General features: G+C 36.1%; 1 protein-coding gene across 2 annotated transcripts in view; it reads left to right on the top strand.

The window, feature by feature from the left end:
* Window positions 1-21,322, top strand: part of SHISA9 (shisa family member 9) — a 107,965-nt gene that overhangs the window by 17,892 nt on the left and 68,751 nt on the right. For both annotated transcript variants that reach the window (XM_053470447.1, XM_053470446.1), the window contains exon 2: window positions 6,948-7,072. In XM_053470447.1, coding sequence (XP_053326422.1) covers window positions 6,948-7,072 — 125 coding nt within the window. The remainder of the gene's footprint in view (window positions 1-6,947; window positions 7,073-21,322) is intronic.

Genomic DNA, 21,322 nt, shown 5'->3' with positions numbered 1-21,322 from the left:
AGTGATAGGTGTTATGCTGTACCACCGACAAAGTCCTTTTAGCTATAGGGTGTCCAATGTTGATTGATGTTTTTGAACCCACACCAAGTCCAAAAGTGATAATGAATAAATTTACGTATGCATTTATTATTTTTTTTTAAGCTGTGAGTTTTTTAACATCTAGTTAATGCTGGGTTTGTAACATTTAAATAAATTATTTATTTAACAGTTATAGAAAGAAAACTATTCAGACTATTTGAACGTTTCAAATGATGCATGCGTTTAGGTGAGAATGTTTATCAGTAAGGCATAGCACATACTGTAGGCTGACTTTGTAACTTTAGTAGCCAACAAACACAAACGGACAAACAAGTGTTGCTTTCATACACTTTACTCCTCCACACTTTTTCTTCCAATATCAGCAATTCAACTAACCCTCCCTACATCTGCCATTTAACTTTTTTCCTCTGCAACCTACAGTTATTTTTTTTTTAATAAATCACCAGAACCTTTTAAGGTAGTTTCCTTCAGAATACTGATTTAGTATTTATTAAAATACACAAAAGGCTGGTTATTTAAAGTAACATATTATCTATATTTCAAATAAATCAATCCTTAATCTAGTTCCAGCATGCCCGGTACGGATTAGACACGATAGACTGGCCAAAGAGTTATTATAATAGGAAAAACAAAGAAAAATATGGCAGTTCTTTTACTTAATACACCTCACCGAGCACAATGCAGAATGACTTTACACAACCCAGAGTTATTTTCTTGCTATGGGGCACGATAAAAATACAGGAGTACTGCTCCCCTGGAGATACTGTATCCAGGGACAAACGGCACGTAAATTTGTCTCTTGTTGAGAAGTGAAAATTAACCGATACTTTGATTTAATCTGTCTTTCCGATGGGTGTAATAAAAGTATATACAAGTTACAACAAATCTAATACATAATGAATGAGTGCGTGAAATTACAGAATCGCTAAGCCGGCATTGCTTATGCATACTTTGCTTAGGTAATTATAACTAATTGGCAAAATAAATGACTTACGTTTCTCAGTAAGATGGTGAAAACATAATTATAAATATTACTGTTACTAAATCTTTGATTATATGGATGACCTGACATTACAGTTGTAGAACTCTCATGTATATACAGATATATACTATATATTCAGTGTTCTAATTTAGAACATGGTATGCAGATACTAGATTCTTCAAATTGTATACAAATACTAGCAAGCTATGTTTAAATTATAGATAGCATTGGACGTTTCAAAACAACTTTTATAGATTTATAAACCTGCCATGCAATTTTTTCAATATTTAAAAAATAATAATTTTTTGGGCTTGGTTTTAATATAATCTATAATGCTTCTACCGTACCCCCAACATTTCAAGTGTCCAAATCAGAACTCCTATGTAGTAGCGTGTTGGGAGAGACTTGGTTGATTAATTGGGTAGAGTCATAGTGTGGCCACTCACCTGCCTTACAGAAATAGTCACCTTGTGGTGTTCAGAGTGTCACGTGGTGACCATATGGGAGCTGAAATGGAGGTCTGTGTTGCAGGGGATCTCCCCAACTGGCCCCTGATTAGGGTGACCACATTTGCTTAATTGCCATTAAGGGACGATTACTTTCTTTCTTTGATGAGTGCATTGCATCAAAGTTATGCATTCATCTTGGACATTGGAGTTGGGGCCCCCTACCAAATGAGTGCATATAGGATAGGGCCGGCCTTAAACATATTTAGAAAGCCTCAAATCTCAAAGCAGTCCCAGATTTCACAGGACAGTAATGATTACCAGGAACTGTGCCACTGTCCCGTGGACCATTTGGGGAGGTCCTCTGATCTCCCTTGACTGGCAGGAAAAAAGTAATGCGAGTCAGTGCTGTTGCAACACAGATCTCCGTTGCAGCTTTCATGAAGCTTGATCACAATACCACCATTGCATGGTAGCTATTCAGGAAAGACATGTATTAGTAGGTTCTTGAGGAATGGCTTGATAACCAGTAAGCTGCAATGGTTACTTTGTCATTGGATATTGCCGTAATACCAGGTTGAGAATAACACTTCCAGTATATGCAGGGATAATCTTAGAAAAAGGAGAGGGTCTAACGTAAGAAAGTTTTACTTTACCAAGAGGGTGGTATATAAGTTGAAAAACCTCCAAACAGAAGTGGTGGTGACTAACACAGTGAGGGGATTTAAATGTGCATGAAATATGCATTAGACTATCCTTAAGCTAACATAAGACCAAGGACTGAAAAAAGTTTCACTTTATAACAGGCAAAATGGGCATACCAGATGGACCGAATGGTTCTTATCTGTTTCTTATCTATGTTCCTATCACAAAAAGCCCAATGGAAACGACCCTAACAAATTCTTATTTGTGCTTTGTTATGCTACAGATTCTGGCAGTCGCACAAACGGCTGCATAGAACAGTAGAAATCACATCAAAAGAACACATAATGGTGAGAAATACTGCCTGAACAACAGGTTTCGGTTAATCACACCTCTGTCTCTATGATCACCAACCACTTGTTGAATTGTGTTTGTGTATTTTTATGTAGACAGCAGATAGTCAATGTGGCAGATCCGGGTGAATTCAATAGTAATTGTGCTGACAAATAGTAATCCAACTATCAGTTGGTGGCAGAAAAAAAACAGTGAATGTAACTTCAGAGGAGAACAGAACTAAAAACATGAATAAAGCAACCAAACTGACAGGGAATTTGACAGCTGAATCAGTTAATTCTGATGATAATTGAAGTCATTCTGAAAGCAGAAAGTTATCATTCGTGGGAGTGCCTGGAAAAAGTGCACATGTTTATTTTTTTTACTTCTTCTTAATATAGAAATCAGACTACTTTGAAAGTTTAGATGTGATGCATGCATGTTTTTTATCCTCTTAAAGGTGATGTTTCACATTATTGGCCTCTTAAAATGCTCCATGTCTCTTAAAACTGTGTTTAAAGGGTTTTTGCAATTTACAGTTGCCTAGCACCAGACCACCAACAGCCACTTGCCATTTCATGCTTATGCATGTGGAACACCAAAGCGTTCGTAGATTTCTACCCTACATCCAGATGTACACAGTGATGGCTGGCGAGGGTGATTGAGTAAGGTGTTCTGTGTTATAGGTGTGATGAGCGTTATTAGAAGAGCAGATGCTAATCGGCCTTTTGCGACAATCCATAGTCCAAGTGTGCTGCTGCCAGGGACAAAGAGCTGATTCCAATATTCTAGGGTAATGTGGAGTTGTGGTCATCTTGCCACTTTAATTTTATTAGTGAATACGGAAAGACAGAGGAACATCATTCAAAAGCAGCATAAATGTCCATCATATTTGGAACTTTTGACCTTTAAACAAAATCATATTTGCAAATGAATGATCTCTGACATGAATTCCCTAAACAGACATGGTCGCCCTTCCAATCCCACATGAAACATTTGAAAGCCCCAGAAGACATGTAACCTTTTGAATGGCAAAGTGGCAAAATGCGTTTTACCTTTCTGTAATGCATACATTTCAATTAACAATAGGCCATGACGGAAAAGGTTGGTTGTGGAGCCAAGGGCCGTAGATAAAGGTTGCCACTTAATCATGATGATATTTTTAAGCATAAATTATTTGATGATAATGCATACATATAATAATTAAGCGGATTCACTATTAAGCTAAATTCTACTCAAGAAATACAATACATTTACATAAAATAAAAAATTTCAGACTCTATTATACTATTCACGTGTGTCATCCTGAGGACCAGTTTGTTCCGAGAATCTTAAAAGATTAACCTTTTAATAGTCACATCGCAAAGATCCTGTTGTAGTGACCCACTAATGAAAGTAACCGAATGGTTCTAATAATAGTCCTTATCATCACCTAAACTCATCTAGTGGTTAGGATGTTCTGAAATAAGCCTTTCGTATTTAAACATGGATTTAAATAAGAATTTATGTATTTAAATGGGTTTAAACTGTGATGTACTTGGTTTAGCTCATCACAATGCATAGTGGAGCAGTTTAGTGAATGGGAAAGTAAATATATTTTGTAATTGGTGGATTTACTAAACCTCAACAGTCAGGTGGGAATTTTAATAAATGACAGCTTGAAAAAAACTGCTTTTTTCTACTTTATGTGACTAATTTTCACATATTACACACTGCAATCAGATACAAGCATGCATTAAAGGGACAGTGACGGTGTAACAAAAGGCAATGTATATGGGAGATCAGAGGATCGCTCCAACAGGCCTGTGCTTCCCACTTCCTGTAAAATCAGGACTGTTGCATGAAAACCGGGAGTGTTTGGAGGTATGAAATGCATATGGAAGCGTCAAATGCATCTGCACGGTTCACTTCTTTAGTCTTGCCAAGTTTTGAACACATATTTCTCAAAAGGTCTAAAGAAACAGCATTATTTTCACATTATCTTTTCATAAATGTAATTTGATTTAGAAGCCATTTGAAGTTGAACTTGTTATTGTAATAGCACAAGGGATTAAGATCCAGATTTCCAAAACAACTATTCTAAACTCATTTGCTTTAATCTGATGTTGAGAGGCAGCAAGAATTATTTCAATTACCACTATAATGATATATGTCAAATTGGTTATACCCAAGTAAATTTTTTTTAAATCAATACATTATTTTCCCTGTAAATAACTATGAAAATATTTTGAAGATGCTCAATGGAATGAAACAATTTGGATCTATTTTGTTAGCTTCAATTAATTTGATATATTTCGATCAATAACAATTTAAATAATCCTTTATTTATCTTTTTAAAAAAAGCCATTTTACCCTTGGTCTGAATGTGCAGAATCTTTGGTGCCAAAGGTTGAAGTCACTAACCCATAAAAGACCAGTCCTTTCTATGAAATTGTTTGATTCATTGTGACTTGTGTGTCAAGTTGTGTTGAGTTTTATTAAATCACAAAATGTAGCTTGTAGAAATAATGTAATACAACATGACAGATGCATTGTTTTGTGTCAAAAGTATACAAAAAAAAAACTATTTTTCCTCCATAAAATTGGGTCAGGGGGAATTATCAGAGCCATTGCATGTGTAATAATTATTAGAGGATGCCTACATGTCAAAATAACAAAAGGGTATCCCAGTTGTCAGTACATTTAAGTGAAGTTATGCTAATGTGTCAAATAAATGTACTTGGTTGTATTTTCACAACCAATGCCAATATACAACATATAGTCCCTTATCCTTACTTCCATCCCCACTTTAGAGACATCGATAGGGACGTACTGTAGATTTAGGCCCGTATATAGACGATTGATAGGTAGAATATCCACATCAACATATACTTTACAACTTCCAATCATATACTTGTTGTTTTTTTTCTTATTACATGCAGGGACAGACTAAGGATTACAATTGGCCCAGGCACTTGCAGGCCAGAGGCCAATGAATGACATGTATGGCCAATGGCTGAATACACGCACCCGCACACTATGCTCTTACATTTTGCAGCATGTGACCACAACACTTAAGGTTGGGATCCGCATTATGAGTGGCAATAAGGGTACACAGGAGGCTCCATGACGCACTGATCCACTCGGCATTCTCCTTGTGTGCCAGATGGTCAGTCCTGGTCAATGTGTGTTATGTGTTGCACTCCAGCTGCTATGAACTTACAAGTGTCATGATGTTCAGAAAGCATCCTCAATGGGTTAACCTGTGCACTGCTGAGCATGATGTGAGGCATATATTAAGTGGGAAGATCAGAGAATCCCCCTGTGCTTTGAAACTGATCACAGCTCTTACATGGCCACCTTTAAAGACACTGAAGCTGAGGACCATTGATGATCCCACCCTGCTTCTAACAATCCCCCTGTTCTATCCCACCCCCCTACACAGATCCCCTGAAATATTGGGGAGGGTGTTTACTTTAACTACATAGTGAATGCACATTGTGTAGCAAATCTTTTTTCAGGGTTCCAAAGCAATGTTCTCACATAGACCTAAATTGACAATTGCCTTCAAGGTTGTTTCTTTCAACAGAACTATATATTTCATGACCTATTTTTTTTAAAAAAACATCCCCTTCTCGTTATCTAAACACTTTTATGTTGTTAATAAAAGAAAAGGAATCAAAAAACCGACTTACTTAGAGATCTCTGCATGCTTACAGTAGCATATAGAAGAAATAAAGGTAAGGGGGTACAATCTCCTCTCTCCCCGTACTAATACTCAGGGATCTGCTGTTAGCATGCTCTGCCCTTGTCCCAGTGTAAACGGGGGGGGGTCTATTGATGGGAAGTAAATGTGACACTAACTTATCTTATCAACATGAACTGATATATTGTATACTCACAAGGGCAGGGACCTCTTCTCCTCCTGAACCAGAATATGAATATGTTAATGTTATTAGCAATTTTAAATTTGTTAAATATATTCCCTGTCCCCTTTGTAACCGTGCTACAGAATCAGCTGACGCTGTATATATAAATGTAACGAACAAGTTAAAGGAATTTGTTGTTTTCTCCATTTCCTTACTGCAACCACGAGAATTAACTTTTAATATTGGGCATTTAAATATAAAGTAAAACTAAAGAAGACGTTCCAGAAGCACTGTTATTACATTTTAAAATGAAACATGACTCCTTTTTTATACAGTGGATCTGTTGGTTCAAATGTAATACAGCGAGAGAATAAAACATGCATGGGATAGGCATAAGACAGGTCCAAAAACTAATTAAGACCTGAGTCGTATATCAGGGAAAATTGGATGGCCAAACTAGATGGCCAAATGGTTCTTCTCGGCCATCGGATTCTATGTTTCTATGAATATATAGTAATAATTTGTGGTATAACAGCAGCATTTTGCTAGTTGGTATACTTATACTGGTATGTAGTGTTATCAATTGCTTTCGGCTCTATTCGGCTCTAGTTTGCAAACAATTTTAATCTGAGTGTACAACTTTACTCCTGTCTCTAGGGCTCTCGCTGATGTGATGCGACAACAGGGTCATTGCACAGCAGACCACATGGAAAGAGATGCAAACCTCGTCGTTCATGTGCAGCATTATGAAACCATGCCCAGATCATCCGCAAATAATTTACGTGAGTCCTACAAAGGGGGAACTGTTTCATTAGAAGCAGGGGGAGGCTGCAATTACACTGTGGAATGTAGATTTTCATTAAAAGCTTAGTAGATTTGTGGTTTAACGGATTTAATCCTATAAATAAGCTAATTACATAACCCCATTGTTTTTCCTCTATGCTCCGTTCCCTGGTCCTGTCTGCTCCAGGTGACAGGAAAAGGCAGAGGTCATTTAAGGTTCTTCTGTCATTCCGACGTGCAGATGTGAAGACAGTTTTTCCATGGTTGAATTTATAGTATTACGAGACCCATCTGTGTACGTCTTGGGTTGTGTATTTTTCCAGGTTGCTAATGGAGTCTCCTAAGTTCCGCTGATTTTGAGTTTCAAGGTCCCAGTAGGTTTACAAATAGGAATTGCGCAGTACGATTACAATGCATTTTAGCCTTGTTTCTCTCTTAACATGGTAAATCGTAAAATGGATTTAACGGCAAATGCGAATATATTTTTTTGGCTGTTTTTGTTGAAACCTAAGAGTATTCTTTCATTGGAGTGGGTGCTCCCTAGAAATTAGCACATCTCCCCAATAAATCCTTAATATCGGCATATATCGATACATAATGAGTTAATATGTACCATATTAATCACCATAACTCAAATGGTTAATTGGTAATATTCTGAATCACATTCATTTATAAATATGTACCATCATATTCTTGAGTATGCTATCATTTTCTTTTGCAATCAATCAATGCATAGACCTGGCATAATAATTATGTGCCCCTTTTTTTGGAGGAAGACCCCCTCTTTAATACATGTATTCTTTTTTTTTTTTTTACCTTGATTTCCCGGAGCTCAGAATCTGTCTCATGATAAAGCTATGTTTTGGATCTTTCCAATAAAGCCTTTCTTCAATTGTTGAACTGCTCCAAATTATATGAATATAAATGTACGTGCACGGAGAGAGAAATAAGACACACGACACACTCTGGGTCAGGTCCAAAATCACTCTGCTTTATTTTGTTTATATTATAGATTATATAGTCCCCGGAAAGAGGGACGTCAGGTTACGTAAAACTTATTAATTGGTTAATCCTGAAACTATGCGGAAATAGGCAGAAAGGCAGAAAACAGTTAGAAGCAAATATTAGATACTTTCCTGCAACTAGATATAGCCAGGATGGCGCTTGCGGTTAGTAAAATATAGATAACTGAATACACTGCTACTTGCGTCTCTCACGTATCTGCGTGAGGTGTAACCCTTTATTGGTCGAGGCCAGCTTATATTCATTAAAGCAATAAGCTTTTTCTTGCTGATATATATAATGGTTCCATAACAGCTATGTCCCCCAATAGAAACACGTTTCCCTTTTGTCATTAGAAATGTTGAGGTGTGTGGAATTTGTGTACCCTGCTTTTCACCACCATACCGCATTTATCTGTTCTAAGCCAGAAAGATATGTCGCTGCTATGTTACTATATCCAGTGTGATTTTAATATAAAAAAAGGCATGTTTTCCCGTCACGGATGCGACAACATGTAAACGTTCCATGTCACAATGTTTACAGAATGAAAAAGAAAACATTGTGCTTTTCACCAGAAATATCATAATACATATAAACTGTCTGAGCGTTCACATGCAGATATCATTATTTACTCTTCTAGGATTTAAATCATTTTTTTTTTCTTAAATAAAAATAGAAAAAAAACACAGAAAACTTTTTTTTTGTTAATTATTTCAATAATCATTATTTTTTAAAAATACATAACAATGCCTAGCTAAGGATGGAAAGCTTATGTCACTTGGCAGAACAAAATAACTTAGAAGTATGAGGCTTTCACTTATGCCAGTAATGCAATAAATGTTTAGTATTACAAATCACTTATCTTCCTACTTCAAATAGGCATATGTCTGCGTTATATGTCTGCGTTATATGTCTGCGTTATATGTCTGCGTTATAGATCCTCCCATGTGCTATATGAAACGGAAGAAATTGTAGATTGAGTATTGAGTATCTCCTGTGAAGGCGGCCTGCATTTGGTGATCTGTCTCCTGTTTGGTATAATAATACAATAGCTGTATGGTTAATTGGCAGAGATTTAACTTTGTGTTCATCTTTTTATGATATTTATGGAGGATGGAGTATGTGAGTTTTATTATGTATTTGTATTTAGTAATTGGGCAATTCTGTTGGTTGCTATGGGTATAAGACTATTCTTCAAGCTTTGCACCATTTAAAAAATATATATAATTTCCCTTTAATGATGCACTGTGCAGGGACAGCTAATTCCTTCTTGGAAGCATAATTCAAGAGCATTACACAAGTTACCATGGTGATAAGACCACTTTTCATACTCTGCACCAGAAAATGGTGTAAGTGGGACAGTCGGGGAGATCAAAGATCTCTCTTGTAACTGGCCCTTTGAGCAGCAACACAGTTAAGGAGCAGGTCACCCAAAAGTATCACCCCCCGTGACCTCTCGTCCATTGTTATATAGATCTATATATATATCTATACTATATACTGTATATATATATATATATATATATATATATATATATAGTCCTCTACATCATACTCAGTGTTTGAGGTTTTATATAAAACATAATTATTTTTTCCATGCAAATAAATATATGCGCTTGTTCATGTTTAAATTTTATTGTAGTCTTAAGAAAAAAAATATATGTTTTTCAGTGTGGATATTATATGGTTAATTACTGTATATGTATAATACTTTGTAACAGTTGACATGATTGAATGGCATATTTGTATGATTGTAAAAGGTCCTTTAAAGTTGAGTATTTAGTTCATAGAATTTAATTGGACACTATGCAGGGTTCAGCTAAAGGTTATATATTAATTGTAGTGGAGCTGTCCATGGTACTGAACTGTTCTATGACTGCTTAAATAATTGCATTTATTAGTAAATTGGTAAGCACAACGTTAAAGCAGGCTGTGTTCTCTAAAATTGTATCCATTGAGTAATTATAATTGGGCAATAATACCAAAATTAAGTAAATAAGTCTAAATATGTCATGGCCATCACGGGTTGAGAAAATTGGATGCATTTTGTTGAAGGTACATTTTGGTCTGTAGTGCTGCCAATTACTTTCAAGTTCTCATTGCGTATCCATTAACCTTGACAAAATAGTATGTTCGGTTACATAGTTCACTGTGTGTTGTTTAGTAATATACTTGTTCCATCCTAATGACAATGTGCAGAAATGACTCACTTCTTGACCTTGTGAGCTCGAATTCAACGACCCATCGAAAAACGAGGCCTTTCATGAAAAAAGCAGATTGCTTGCTGAAATCAGAGCCGCATTACGCAGGTATACCTTGGTAATCACAGCGCTGTGTGTTTGGATTTCATATCCAAACCGGTGTCATAGTTCTTCCCCGCATTGGAAAGTTTCTGAGCCAGTGGCATGCAATTTTGCATATGTACTGCCCCTTGCATAAGGCTAATATTTTGCCCCTCTGCCCTGGGAAATGTTTCTGTGGATGCTCATGGTATGGGTGCTTATACTTTTTGCTGATATTCGTTTCAATGTTTCTTTACGCCTTTGTTAAATAAATACACGTATTTTGCCTCTACAGCTAGCACTATGTATCAGTAAGTGTCGCAGGCACTCACAAACAACGTGTATGTTAGTGAATGTGCAATTGTTTTTGGAGCATTAGCATACATGGGTATGCAACTTAAGTCTAGTGTAGTTAGTTGAGTTAACCCTCTACTGACCACTCAAATCAATTCCCATTTGCTTTCTACACTCTCTATTTTCAACATGTATTACATGTTACATTCCCTGACAAATTTAAATGAAAGTGCAGAGAAGGGCTACTAAAATGGTTTATGGATTACAAAATAAACCTTACCAGGACAGGTTAAAGGATCTTAACCTATATAGCCTGGAAAAAAGACGGGACAGGGGGGATATGATAGAAACATTTAAATACTTAAAGGGAATCAACAAAGTAAAGGAAGAAAGTTTATTTAAAAGAAGAAATAAAACCGCAACAAGAGGACACAAGCATAAACTAGAGGGGCAAAGGTTTAATGGTAACATCAGAAAATATTACTTTACGGAAAGGGTAGTGGACGCATGGAATAGCCTCCCAATGGAAGTGGTAGATGTTAATACAGTAAAGTCATTTAAGCAAGCATGGGATAGGCATAATGCCAAGCTAGATATAGGATAAGGGCAAGTACTAAAGGAGAGTACTCAGAGGTTGGGCAGACTGGATGGGCCTTCTGGCTCTTATCTGCCGTCACTTTCTATGTTTCTATGTTTCTATATGGTTTTGTCTAGTATATCTGCTTCCCTATCTATCTGTCTATCTATCTATCCATCCATGTATATCGTGGATACTTTACACATAAATGTTGCAGTTATATTTACCTTTAGCAATTTGAGAGTAAATAAAAAATACAAAAATTTCATATATTCTAAAAAAGATGTTGTTGGAGAGCTAAATAATAATAGTTGAGATCTTGGCCCAGTAAGTAGCTGTACACGTCTTCTTACACTTAGACAGAGGAAGATATCACGGTTCAATTGCTGTGGCAGGACTTTGAGCAAATCATTTTATTACCATCACCAAAAATAAATTGTGAACAGTAAGAGCTGTGACCTGCTGTCCCTTAAGATGTCAGTGTAAAGAACTATCACATCTTAATATTCTAGAGCACTAGAGGTCAGGACCGTCATAAAACCTGTGATATAGTGCTAAATTTGCTATGTACAACTGACAAAATTGTTAAATTGTGACTATACAATTTTCCTAATTTGTTTCTAGGTCTTGTACAAAGAACGTTTTCTATATTATTTACATATTACATGTTTGTTTGCTGAGAATGTATCACATTTCAGATCATCCCCAATCCTAATTCATGCACGTCCCACATAGTTATCACCTTAGTGCCAATGAAAAACGTGTTTCTGTTATGCTCTATGTGAAAGCTGCTATCCTGATGTAGTGTGTTTTACATGCGTAAATGTTTCAAATTGTTGATTGCAAATGTTAAATACTCTTGTTATGTGTTTGGTGGAGGTAGATATGATCACAGAAGCTGGAGAATCTAAATTCTAACTATGTAAAAATGGAACACTAAAAATTATTAACTCGAGGGACAGACACGATGACAATTGTGGATGGGGTCCTCTATTAACACAAGAGGATTTAAAATCGAGCGTACTTTGAAGACCTCATAGGTTTCTTCAGGGACAGACGTACAACTAGGTAGAGCCTCACTCAGCGGGGCCACACATGTACATTGTTAGCAAGGCTATATGAGACCTCATCAGCGAAACATAAAATAAAGCATATTACTTACACACAGTAAAGGGCTGCTGACAATTATCTCTTGGAGCAAGCCTTACTAAGCGGAGAATAAAAACAAAACAAAAAAAAAAAAAACAAGCATTCCTACACACATAAAAAAAACCCCAAGCATTCCTACACACATAAAAAAAACCCCAAGCATTCCTACACACATAAAAAAACCCAAGCATTCCTACACATAAAAAAAAACAAGCATTCCTACACACATAAAAAAAACCCAAGCATTCCTACACATAAAAAAAAACAAGCATTCCTACACACATAAAAAAACCCAAGCATTCCTACACATAAAAAAAACCTAACAAGCATCACGCAGTCTTTGTTGAGCCAAAATCTACAAATGGAAACCAAGAAACAAAAGGACCAGGCAACTGTCATATGATGGCTGGAGGTTCCCTTTAAATAAATGAACATGTATCATTTTTATTTGCTTAAAGTAGACTATTGTGTATTTTATGAAATGGAAAATAAACACAATTAGATAATTCTGCACCGCTGCTATTACATGAACATTATGCTTGCATACCTGGTTAAAAAGCTGAACTGATTTTCAATCACACTGTGATGCTTCTGCTTCACTAGCCAACTACAAAACGCTGCTCATCCTCACCATCTCAGGCAATATTTCTGCTAAATGTCAAATCACAGTAAAAAGGAATAGAAATTGATTATAAGTGAGCTTTGCTGCCTCTCATTCAGTTTTGTAGTTTTCTCATAGATTGTCTTCGGGTAGACTAATATAATATAATCTATATTATCATAAAACAGATTTGGTGGAAGGGGCTGGACTGATTAACATAATCGAATCAAATACTTACGAGCAACCAGCAATTATGTGATCGCTCTGTAATTATTTCATCCTTTTTTCTGCTTACATATCGCCTGCTATTACATAATATTTTATACAAATATCAGAACAAAAAAAATAAAAACACAAACACCACACTGACCTGATTCTTTATGGCAATGCTAATGAAGTCTGTTCCCCCATAGACTTTCATTAGTCACAGTGTCTCATGGGTGATTAACAACAAGCCTTTCTATTGTTTAAAACAGGCTGCATGATAAGGAGTCGGGGTATTTGGGCTCAGATAACAGAGCGAGAACACATACAAATGGCTAAAATGCAGCTGCCTGAAAACATATTATGCAAAAAAATAAAAATAAAACACAAGCTTTTACAACTTATTCTTAATCTGATGATGGGAATTCCCCTTAGTACATTGTATTTTGAAATCTCTAGGAATGACATTGACTAAACTCCATGTAGTCCAGGTATTTATTTGATATATTGATCATGCTGACCACTGTTTGATTTACAAAAACCTTTTATCCACCTCAAAAATGTTTCTTCATACAGAAACGTGGTTTGCTAAGTTAACATACTAAAGCCCGAAAGCCCAAAAGGGGTGGACAAGAGTCTCTGTAAAGTGTTTCCCACTGAAACTCTTTCCAGGGCTCGGATTTAGAACAACTATATTAAATGTCAACTGTTGCTTTAAAAGATTGGGGGATAAATGCTAAAGCGAAATAAATAAGCATGCTTCGACTTTCCACGCACATTCTAAGATTGTTAGTATTTAATTGGAGTGTACAACGTGGTGTATAAAACCATCTTGTGATGCTTTGTAACTGAAATAATTACATTGTTCTCACTGATGTTTGTTCAAAGTAAATTGTAACGGATAAGAGAAGAAAACAAGGTTAACCAGATGGAAAGTACGTAAAGAAAGTGGGATGAGGCAAAGGACTTGTGTTTAGCTGAATATGTGTCTTGCTGCTTTTCTATGGAAGGTTTTTGTTTTTTATGAATGTGTAATATTATTTTATGAGGCATATCCGCTAGGAGTCTGTGAGTTGGGAAAAATAGCAGCAAACACACATGAGTGGAGCAAATGCATCATCTCTATGCCTGATGGTATTCTGCCCCATTTTGGCTAAAATGGGATTTTAGGGAATCCCATTTTGTTTTTTAAAAATATTTTATATTTATTGTCAATGTTTTTTTTTTATATTGCAAGTTGAGGGAATGTTGTCATATTGCACCGTTGCATGTACTCGAATACATCAGTTTCCCATGATTGTTAGCATGCCAGGGCATATGACCTTGTCTGATTCTTAACATGACTGCCCATAACTGTACACAGCATTTTGGATTGTTATTTAGGAAACTGTGTTCTTCCTGTAGCCTTGAAATGATACCCAAGAAAAAAATAGAATACAAAATGTGAATTACTGAGTCCAAGGGTCAAATATTCGTGGTGGTAGGAAGCTTTCATGAGGCCTGGGATCACATTCAGCCAAGTTCTTCCTCCCCTATGGTTTTTCTAGAAGACAAGCTGAAGGCCTAGCAGCAATTGCATAAGGTACATAGGTACTGTGATTTTACATATTATTGGAGTTCCCCAAAACCTACAGACATATTATTGCATCTTTTGTAATATCTATGATTATAATAGGCTGTATTTAGAACAGGCAAGGTGTAATTCAGACCCTTGTTGGACCAGCTCGATACTTTCTGAGCCTTAGTAAATTAATCATCACCAAACCAAAAATCACTTATACATTTCTGAATTCATATTGAGAGTGTGTCTAACATTACTTAAGAAACAGATACTTTTAATCCACATGAAGAGACGGATGATTCCTTCTCCAAAGGGAATGCAAGATAACCAATTTGTAAATTCACAGAGGAAATACGATTTGTTATTTACTCCGACAACAGTAACTTCTTCATTAAACTCAGTTGTGATATCAGCTGAACATGGTGCCTAAATATGTATCATGTTAAGAATGAACTGATTGGCTGCTGTATAAGCTATAATGTAAAATAACATTTGCGTCTGTCATACTGAAGTTCCTTTTGTCTTTTTGTTAAACAAGCGCAGTGTCCCCAGATCAATGTGTCCCACCAGCAAAAACTTTTAATTACGTGCCTTCTCTATTTAACCTTCTTCCTATGGGTATATGATGTGCTGCCAGAGGGCACAAGTAAAAATGATCTGCAAAAATGTTAAAATCTGTTGATTATTGTTTCTGTTATAATTAATGACCTTTAGGCAAGCCTGTTACATAAAGTACATAAAATTGCCAATGAGGGTTTTAGTATTTTTACCCATAGTACTTGCCTACCATGAGGCTTCGTTTACATAGATATTTTATTTCATACAACATTTTATCATTAAATTGATTCCATGGGAGTGTTCATGGCTTTTTAAGGTTTGTGATTATTTGTTTTTGTTTACTACATATAAATGCTGTTTTTTCTCTATGTAGTCCAAATAATATATATTTTTTTTAAAATTCAAAATATTTACAGTGGAACAACTTGTGCATCTACAAAAACATATTGTGATCACAAGCATGAATGGCTTCGCTGTCCCGAAATCTATTAATATACTGCATAGTGAAACAGCCTGTAAAGGCATGTCTAAAATATGATATTTTGACAGTATTCCCTTTTTAGAGGCATGTGTCTGTTTTGCATAATAATATAATGACATTTTCAATAAAAATTATCATCTGTAATCCAGCAGCTGAATTCAAATTAATTATGTTTAGTTTGCTAATATGGGAAACGCAGAGATGAAATCTTGGTAAACAGTGAAAGATGGGTATGATATTGTGTTTATGGAGATAGTTTGACAATTAAATTGATTATCAGATGGATATTAGCTGCAAAGAACTGATTTGATTATTTTGCACAATATATCCTCTGCCTGGTTTGTGGCTGAAGTCATATCTTAACTTGGAACAAATGTCTACATTAAAACATTTCGCACCATTAATCTTTAATATCAATTTATTCTAGAGACTGACAGGTAAAACATAAATTCCCTGTTGCGGTATTAAGTTTTTATTCTTCTACATTCGTTGTGTCCATTGTACTTAATAGAATTTTTTAATTTGTACGCAATTAAAAAAAAAAAAAAGGCCAGTCTATACTTATGGCTTAATAATGCCGGCTGCGACTTTGTGGAATCCTGAGAAAAAAATATCCCAGTCTGTTTGAAATGATCATTGTTTAGCCAAAGACTAAGAACCAATATGCACTTATTTATTTCTTACTCTAAAATAATACTTTTTTTATAAATGCTATCTTGGTATCCTGGTTTCATAGCTGAAAAGAATAGACAATTTACTTTGACTAATAAAACAACTAATGTACCATGAAAGATATAGATGAAATACATGCCTACAGTAGCAAATTAGAACGCTTTAGGAAAAAAATGCAGTGCTATTGTCTTTTGAAATCACTTATTTAACATAAGAAGAAGAGAACATTTAGAAAATGTAAAACAATTACCTGTTGCAAGCTCAATGGTAAAGTATCCAGAAAATTACTCAGTTTTAGTTTTCTGAAGATGTTTTGTATTGAGTATTATGGATTTAAATGCTTGTGAAAATAGTCCTAGGTCCTAGATCAGCTGATAATGGTACATGTGTCAGTCTATAAAAAAAGGTAAATTAATAAACACAAAAATCTAGAAACCCATTAACTGAATAGCCAATTAGGAAAGGAAGGCCAGCTGTATGCTGGGAAATATTCTTTCAGCAGATGAGACAGGAAAATGTAATTGGAAATCTTTTATTACACATATAAGTGCATTTAAAGTAGTATTTAACAATATAAGGCAGGTATTTTGGTGACGGAGCTTCTGAAAGTTTTTCATTAATCAGATTATTCACATATGTGGCGACGGGCATTTGCTTAAACCTGTATAAGATCGATATGATATGTTGATTTTTGCCCCAAGTATATTTGCTAGGTGATGATGTTCTGACAATTCACTATGGCATTAACATTTGCAAGATGTATATTTTTAGCTAATAATAGGTAAGCAAGAGATCTAAAATGGGTACGGTAGTTTTGAGACATGGCATACCACAAGATCTGGGCTATCCAAAATCTTAGGTGTTATCATAAAGACTATGTGCCTAACTGTTGTATGTAAAGATTCAGTATGTGTTTATGGCAGCCCATGAGTGGTACTCAGAAGAGTTGAGATTCTAACTCATTTACTATGTATTACAAAGGGTCAAAACTGGCAAGTTTCTCCAACAAAAGGTTGAGTTGGCCCTTTATGATGTATAAGTCAATGGGTGAACAAACTTAACTACACCTTATACAGGACCAGCCAAGCTCTTCTTGCAGCAGAAGCTCATTGGGGTTTGGGCCTTTATAATAAGCAGTGAAATCGAGGAACTGAAACACAACTCTCCTGACAACTCCCCCATCCATGGAGAGATCCTAATGCCTGTCCTTAGTATACTGTTCATTGCACCATTAATTAGAACATTATTAGTACACTGAAGCTACTGCATGGAATAGGACTTGGGTTTACTACACTATCGACTGTGATAGACATTAAAATAGTGAGGGAATGTAAACATGCACGACATAGGCATACCGCTATCCTGAATCTAAAACGAGACCCATCATCACTGAGTCTTACATATGGAATAAAGGTGCGGACTATATGGGCCGAAGGGTTTTAATGTCCGTCAAATTCTGTTTCTATGATGTAAGGGCTGTGTTTTAGAATAAGGCACATATTTACAATTTGAATAACCTTATTTGACTGAATGCATTGTTCAGATATGTTTCTTAATTCGTTCTCTATGCAGATTTGAACAGGAAATACCTTCTGCCAATGTTTAAGGTTGTCATGGCAACAGTAGGACTGCAGATTTTCATGGCCTAAATGTAAACCTGCAAACTAATGCATATTATATATAGATGGAAATATAGACGTCTAGTTGCTAGGATATACTGGAAATACTAAATTCAGCAACTAAGAAGAACAAACCACAATTTGAATAAAGACATAGACAGCAAATTGCAATCAATGCAAGATCATTTCTCCCATTGGTGAGCTTAATTTAAATATTATTTGCCTTCTGGATCCTTTTCTGCCACAACAATCTAACATCTTTAATCCCACGGAAAATATGGAGGAACTAGCTTTGTGAGCCTTTAAGCTATTAGTAGATTGCTGAGACCAGCGAAGCTTTGGTTCTACTGAACAATTCTGCTTTACAATGAAAATAATAATAATAATATCAACGAGATGTAGGATTTATATAATGGCCAGGATCAGGTCGAATAAAAACAGCTACAAATTAGCAGCTGGCATTACATATTTATCTCACACACACTTTTTCTTGATTGCTTGTTGTACTGTTTGCATTTGACACAGAGGTTTTATTGGCCTGTGATAAATATAGATGAAATATAGATGAATTACATTAGTACATTAGTCCATTTTACTGAAGGAATGCTTAGCGTACATAGCCAGTGACTAAGAAAATAACTACAGGTTTGTCTGTATAAAATGTTATTAAGAACATGGTTCTCCATACAGTAAACCAGCACAGTGGCATTAAATCATTGATACATGATGAGATTTTTTAAAAAAAGCCATTCTTCACGCTACTTTATTGTGTTTATTTGTGCATATGCATAACACTTTGGGGGGTGTTGTAGAATAAAATGTATTTTATTCCGATACCAACTGATTAATTCCTGTAGTAGCAACAATAAAAAAACATATCATATATGCACATTGTGTTTGTTTAGTGCGTGACTTTATTTGGATTTTTTTAATAGGCAACACTTGATCTCATGTAAGATAGATAAAGTATTATTGTGCAATCAAGGTAAAAATGCAAAGCTAACAGCATTCCTGGTTTTCACGGTCAGTCATGATATTCAGGCCCTGTTCCGCTTCTGCGGATAGTGGGGATCTTGGGTTAGCTGGTAAGATCCTAGGTCTGTGCTGAGCGATGTGAGGTGGATCTCCAGGTAAGGTGAGGGGTGGCCATGATTGTTTATCGATAAAACAGTTAAGTCTACATGTTGGACATTAAGTCATAGGGCCATCATTTGCACAAGGCAAGACGGGACTCTGCACTCATACCAGTCCTGCATGCATAGATCGATGCCTTTTCTTGCTGTAAATGAGCCTTTAGTTTGGCCGCGCGGTAGCTTGTAAGTCACCGTGAGACCCACTTAGATAACCACGTGGCCTTCCCTTTCTTCCAGTTACCATGAGAAAACACTAAGCTCTTGTGTTTTCAGCACCTTTTGTGGCGCTTGTGGAGAAGGAAGCAGAACTATAAAAATGGTATTGTTGCTTCTTACCAAGCGTAAAAAGGTGGCAGCCTTTTCTGGGGCAGTGTGGGAATTTGCACTGGTGGTCACCGTGGGATTTTGTAAAGGCTAATAATAAAATTTTGAAAAATATCTTGAAACATAGTCTCTGGCTGTATTGTGCTATACCCTGCAGCTCAATATTTGACTGTTGCACCTATGGTATTTTTTTGCACCTTTATTGCCAATGGTGTATTCTTCAAAGTCAAGATATTTATCGGGGATTTGAAAATACATCTTGGAAAGTGTATCTGTTTTACCAATATGTATAGAGAATGGAATACCCCTCAATAATGTCACAGGCCCAGTGTTGCTAAATAGTAGTTCGAACCCCCCAGAGGTTAGAAAACGTTATTACGCCTCCCAATAAATTAGGGTTTGCTGACTAAATATATATGAGCATAATTATATGGAGGTAAATATGTCACAGTGAGTCACCTCCCAGCTGTAGGAGATGACTCATATAACTCAGCTGGAGTAGCTGCATAAAATATATGTTCTATTTTCTAAGTTTTACCACCATTTTCAACAAATACTACAATCTTGTAAAATAATATTACAAACCGGTATTTATATGCCATATAATGCAACATTATAATTCAGCGCCAATATAATTCTGATTCTGTCCTTATTCATAGTCTAAACCTAGGGATGTCTTTCCTTATGCTTAAAGATAGCATACCTTGCAGAGTTTTAAGATATCGCCAGGAGCTCAAAAAAAATGAATAACACTGTTAATAGAAACATTAAATAAGAACCATTTTTCCCCAATCTGTCTGTTTTTTTGTTGTGCTTTAAAGACTGAAACCTTAATCAGTTCTTGATATTTTCTTAGATTCAGGATACCCATATGCCTATCCCCTACATGTTTAATATCCCTTACAGTAAAACCTCAACATCTGTTAGTAGTCTACATACCTGGGAACTCTCCGGGTTTGACCGGGTTTGATTGCCGGGTGAAGAACCGCTTCTCCGGGTCAAGACCCGAATCCCCCGGGTCGCGGGGTCTTGACACATCCTGCTCCCCGCCCATTTTTCTTTTAAAAGGGTGTTTCCCGCTGACATCAGTGGGCAGTCCTGGCTGCGTCCCGCAAGGGAAGTCTCTGAGTACCCGGAGACCAGAAGTTCCCAGGTATGGTAGTCTACTCCACTTACCTACCACCCTCTCAGTAAAGTAAAACTTCTTTACAATACATCTAAGGCCCTGACCTTCCAGTTTTAGATCATGACCTCTTGTTCTAAATGCTTCTATTATAGCCGCTCTCTCCTCCACGCTTTACATATTGAGATCCCTTTCTTGATCATTTTTAACTTGCAAACTATTCACCATCTTAGCAGCCCTCCAGGACTGCACATGCTGTATTTACGCCTCTTGGGAACAGGGTGAGACAGTTCTGTTCTTATAAAATATACTGTCAATTTTAAATTAGTTATATAACAATGTTACTAGTATGCTTACGCCAGTTAACAGCTCATGTGTTGTATGTTGTATGGAAGCACGAGGAGTGGAATCCTAAATTTTATATATAGATATATATATATATAAAACTATATATAAGCCTATCTAGAGCCAGAAAAGTATGCATTTTTAAGAATCCATAAACGATAGCGGAAACAGGCAGCTGCAGTAAACGGTGAAGGTTTGGTAGTCATGGCTACCTTGTTTCTAAATCCAGCTTAGATCAATCCTGCCGTACAGATCTGTAGATGTTTATGGGAACATTAGAAGGAAGATCCACATAGAAATAGGCAGAAACATTGTCATTCCCCT

Source organism: Spea bombifrons, chromosome 7 (assembly GCF_027358695.1).
Source record: "Spea bombifrons isolate aSpeBom1 chromosome 7, aSpeBom1.2.pri, whole genome shotgun sequence".
NCBI lineage: Eukaryota > Metazoa > Chordata > Amphibia > Anura > Pelobatidae > Spea > Spea bombifrons.
Note: the sequence above shows the minus strand (reverse complement) of the source record. Positions and strands in the feature narration are given on the sequence as shown.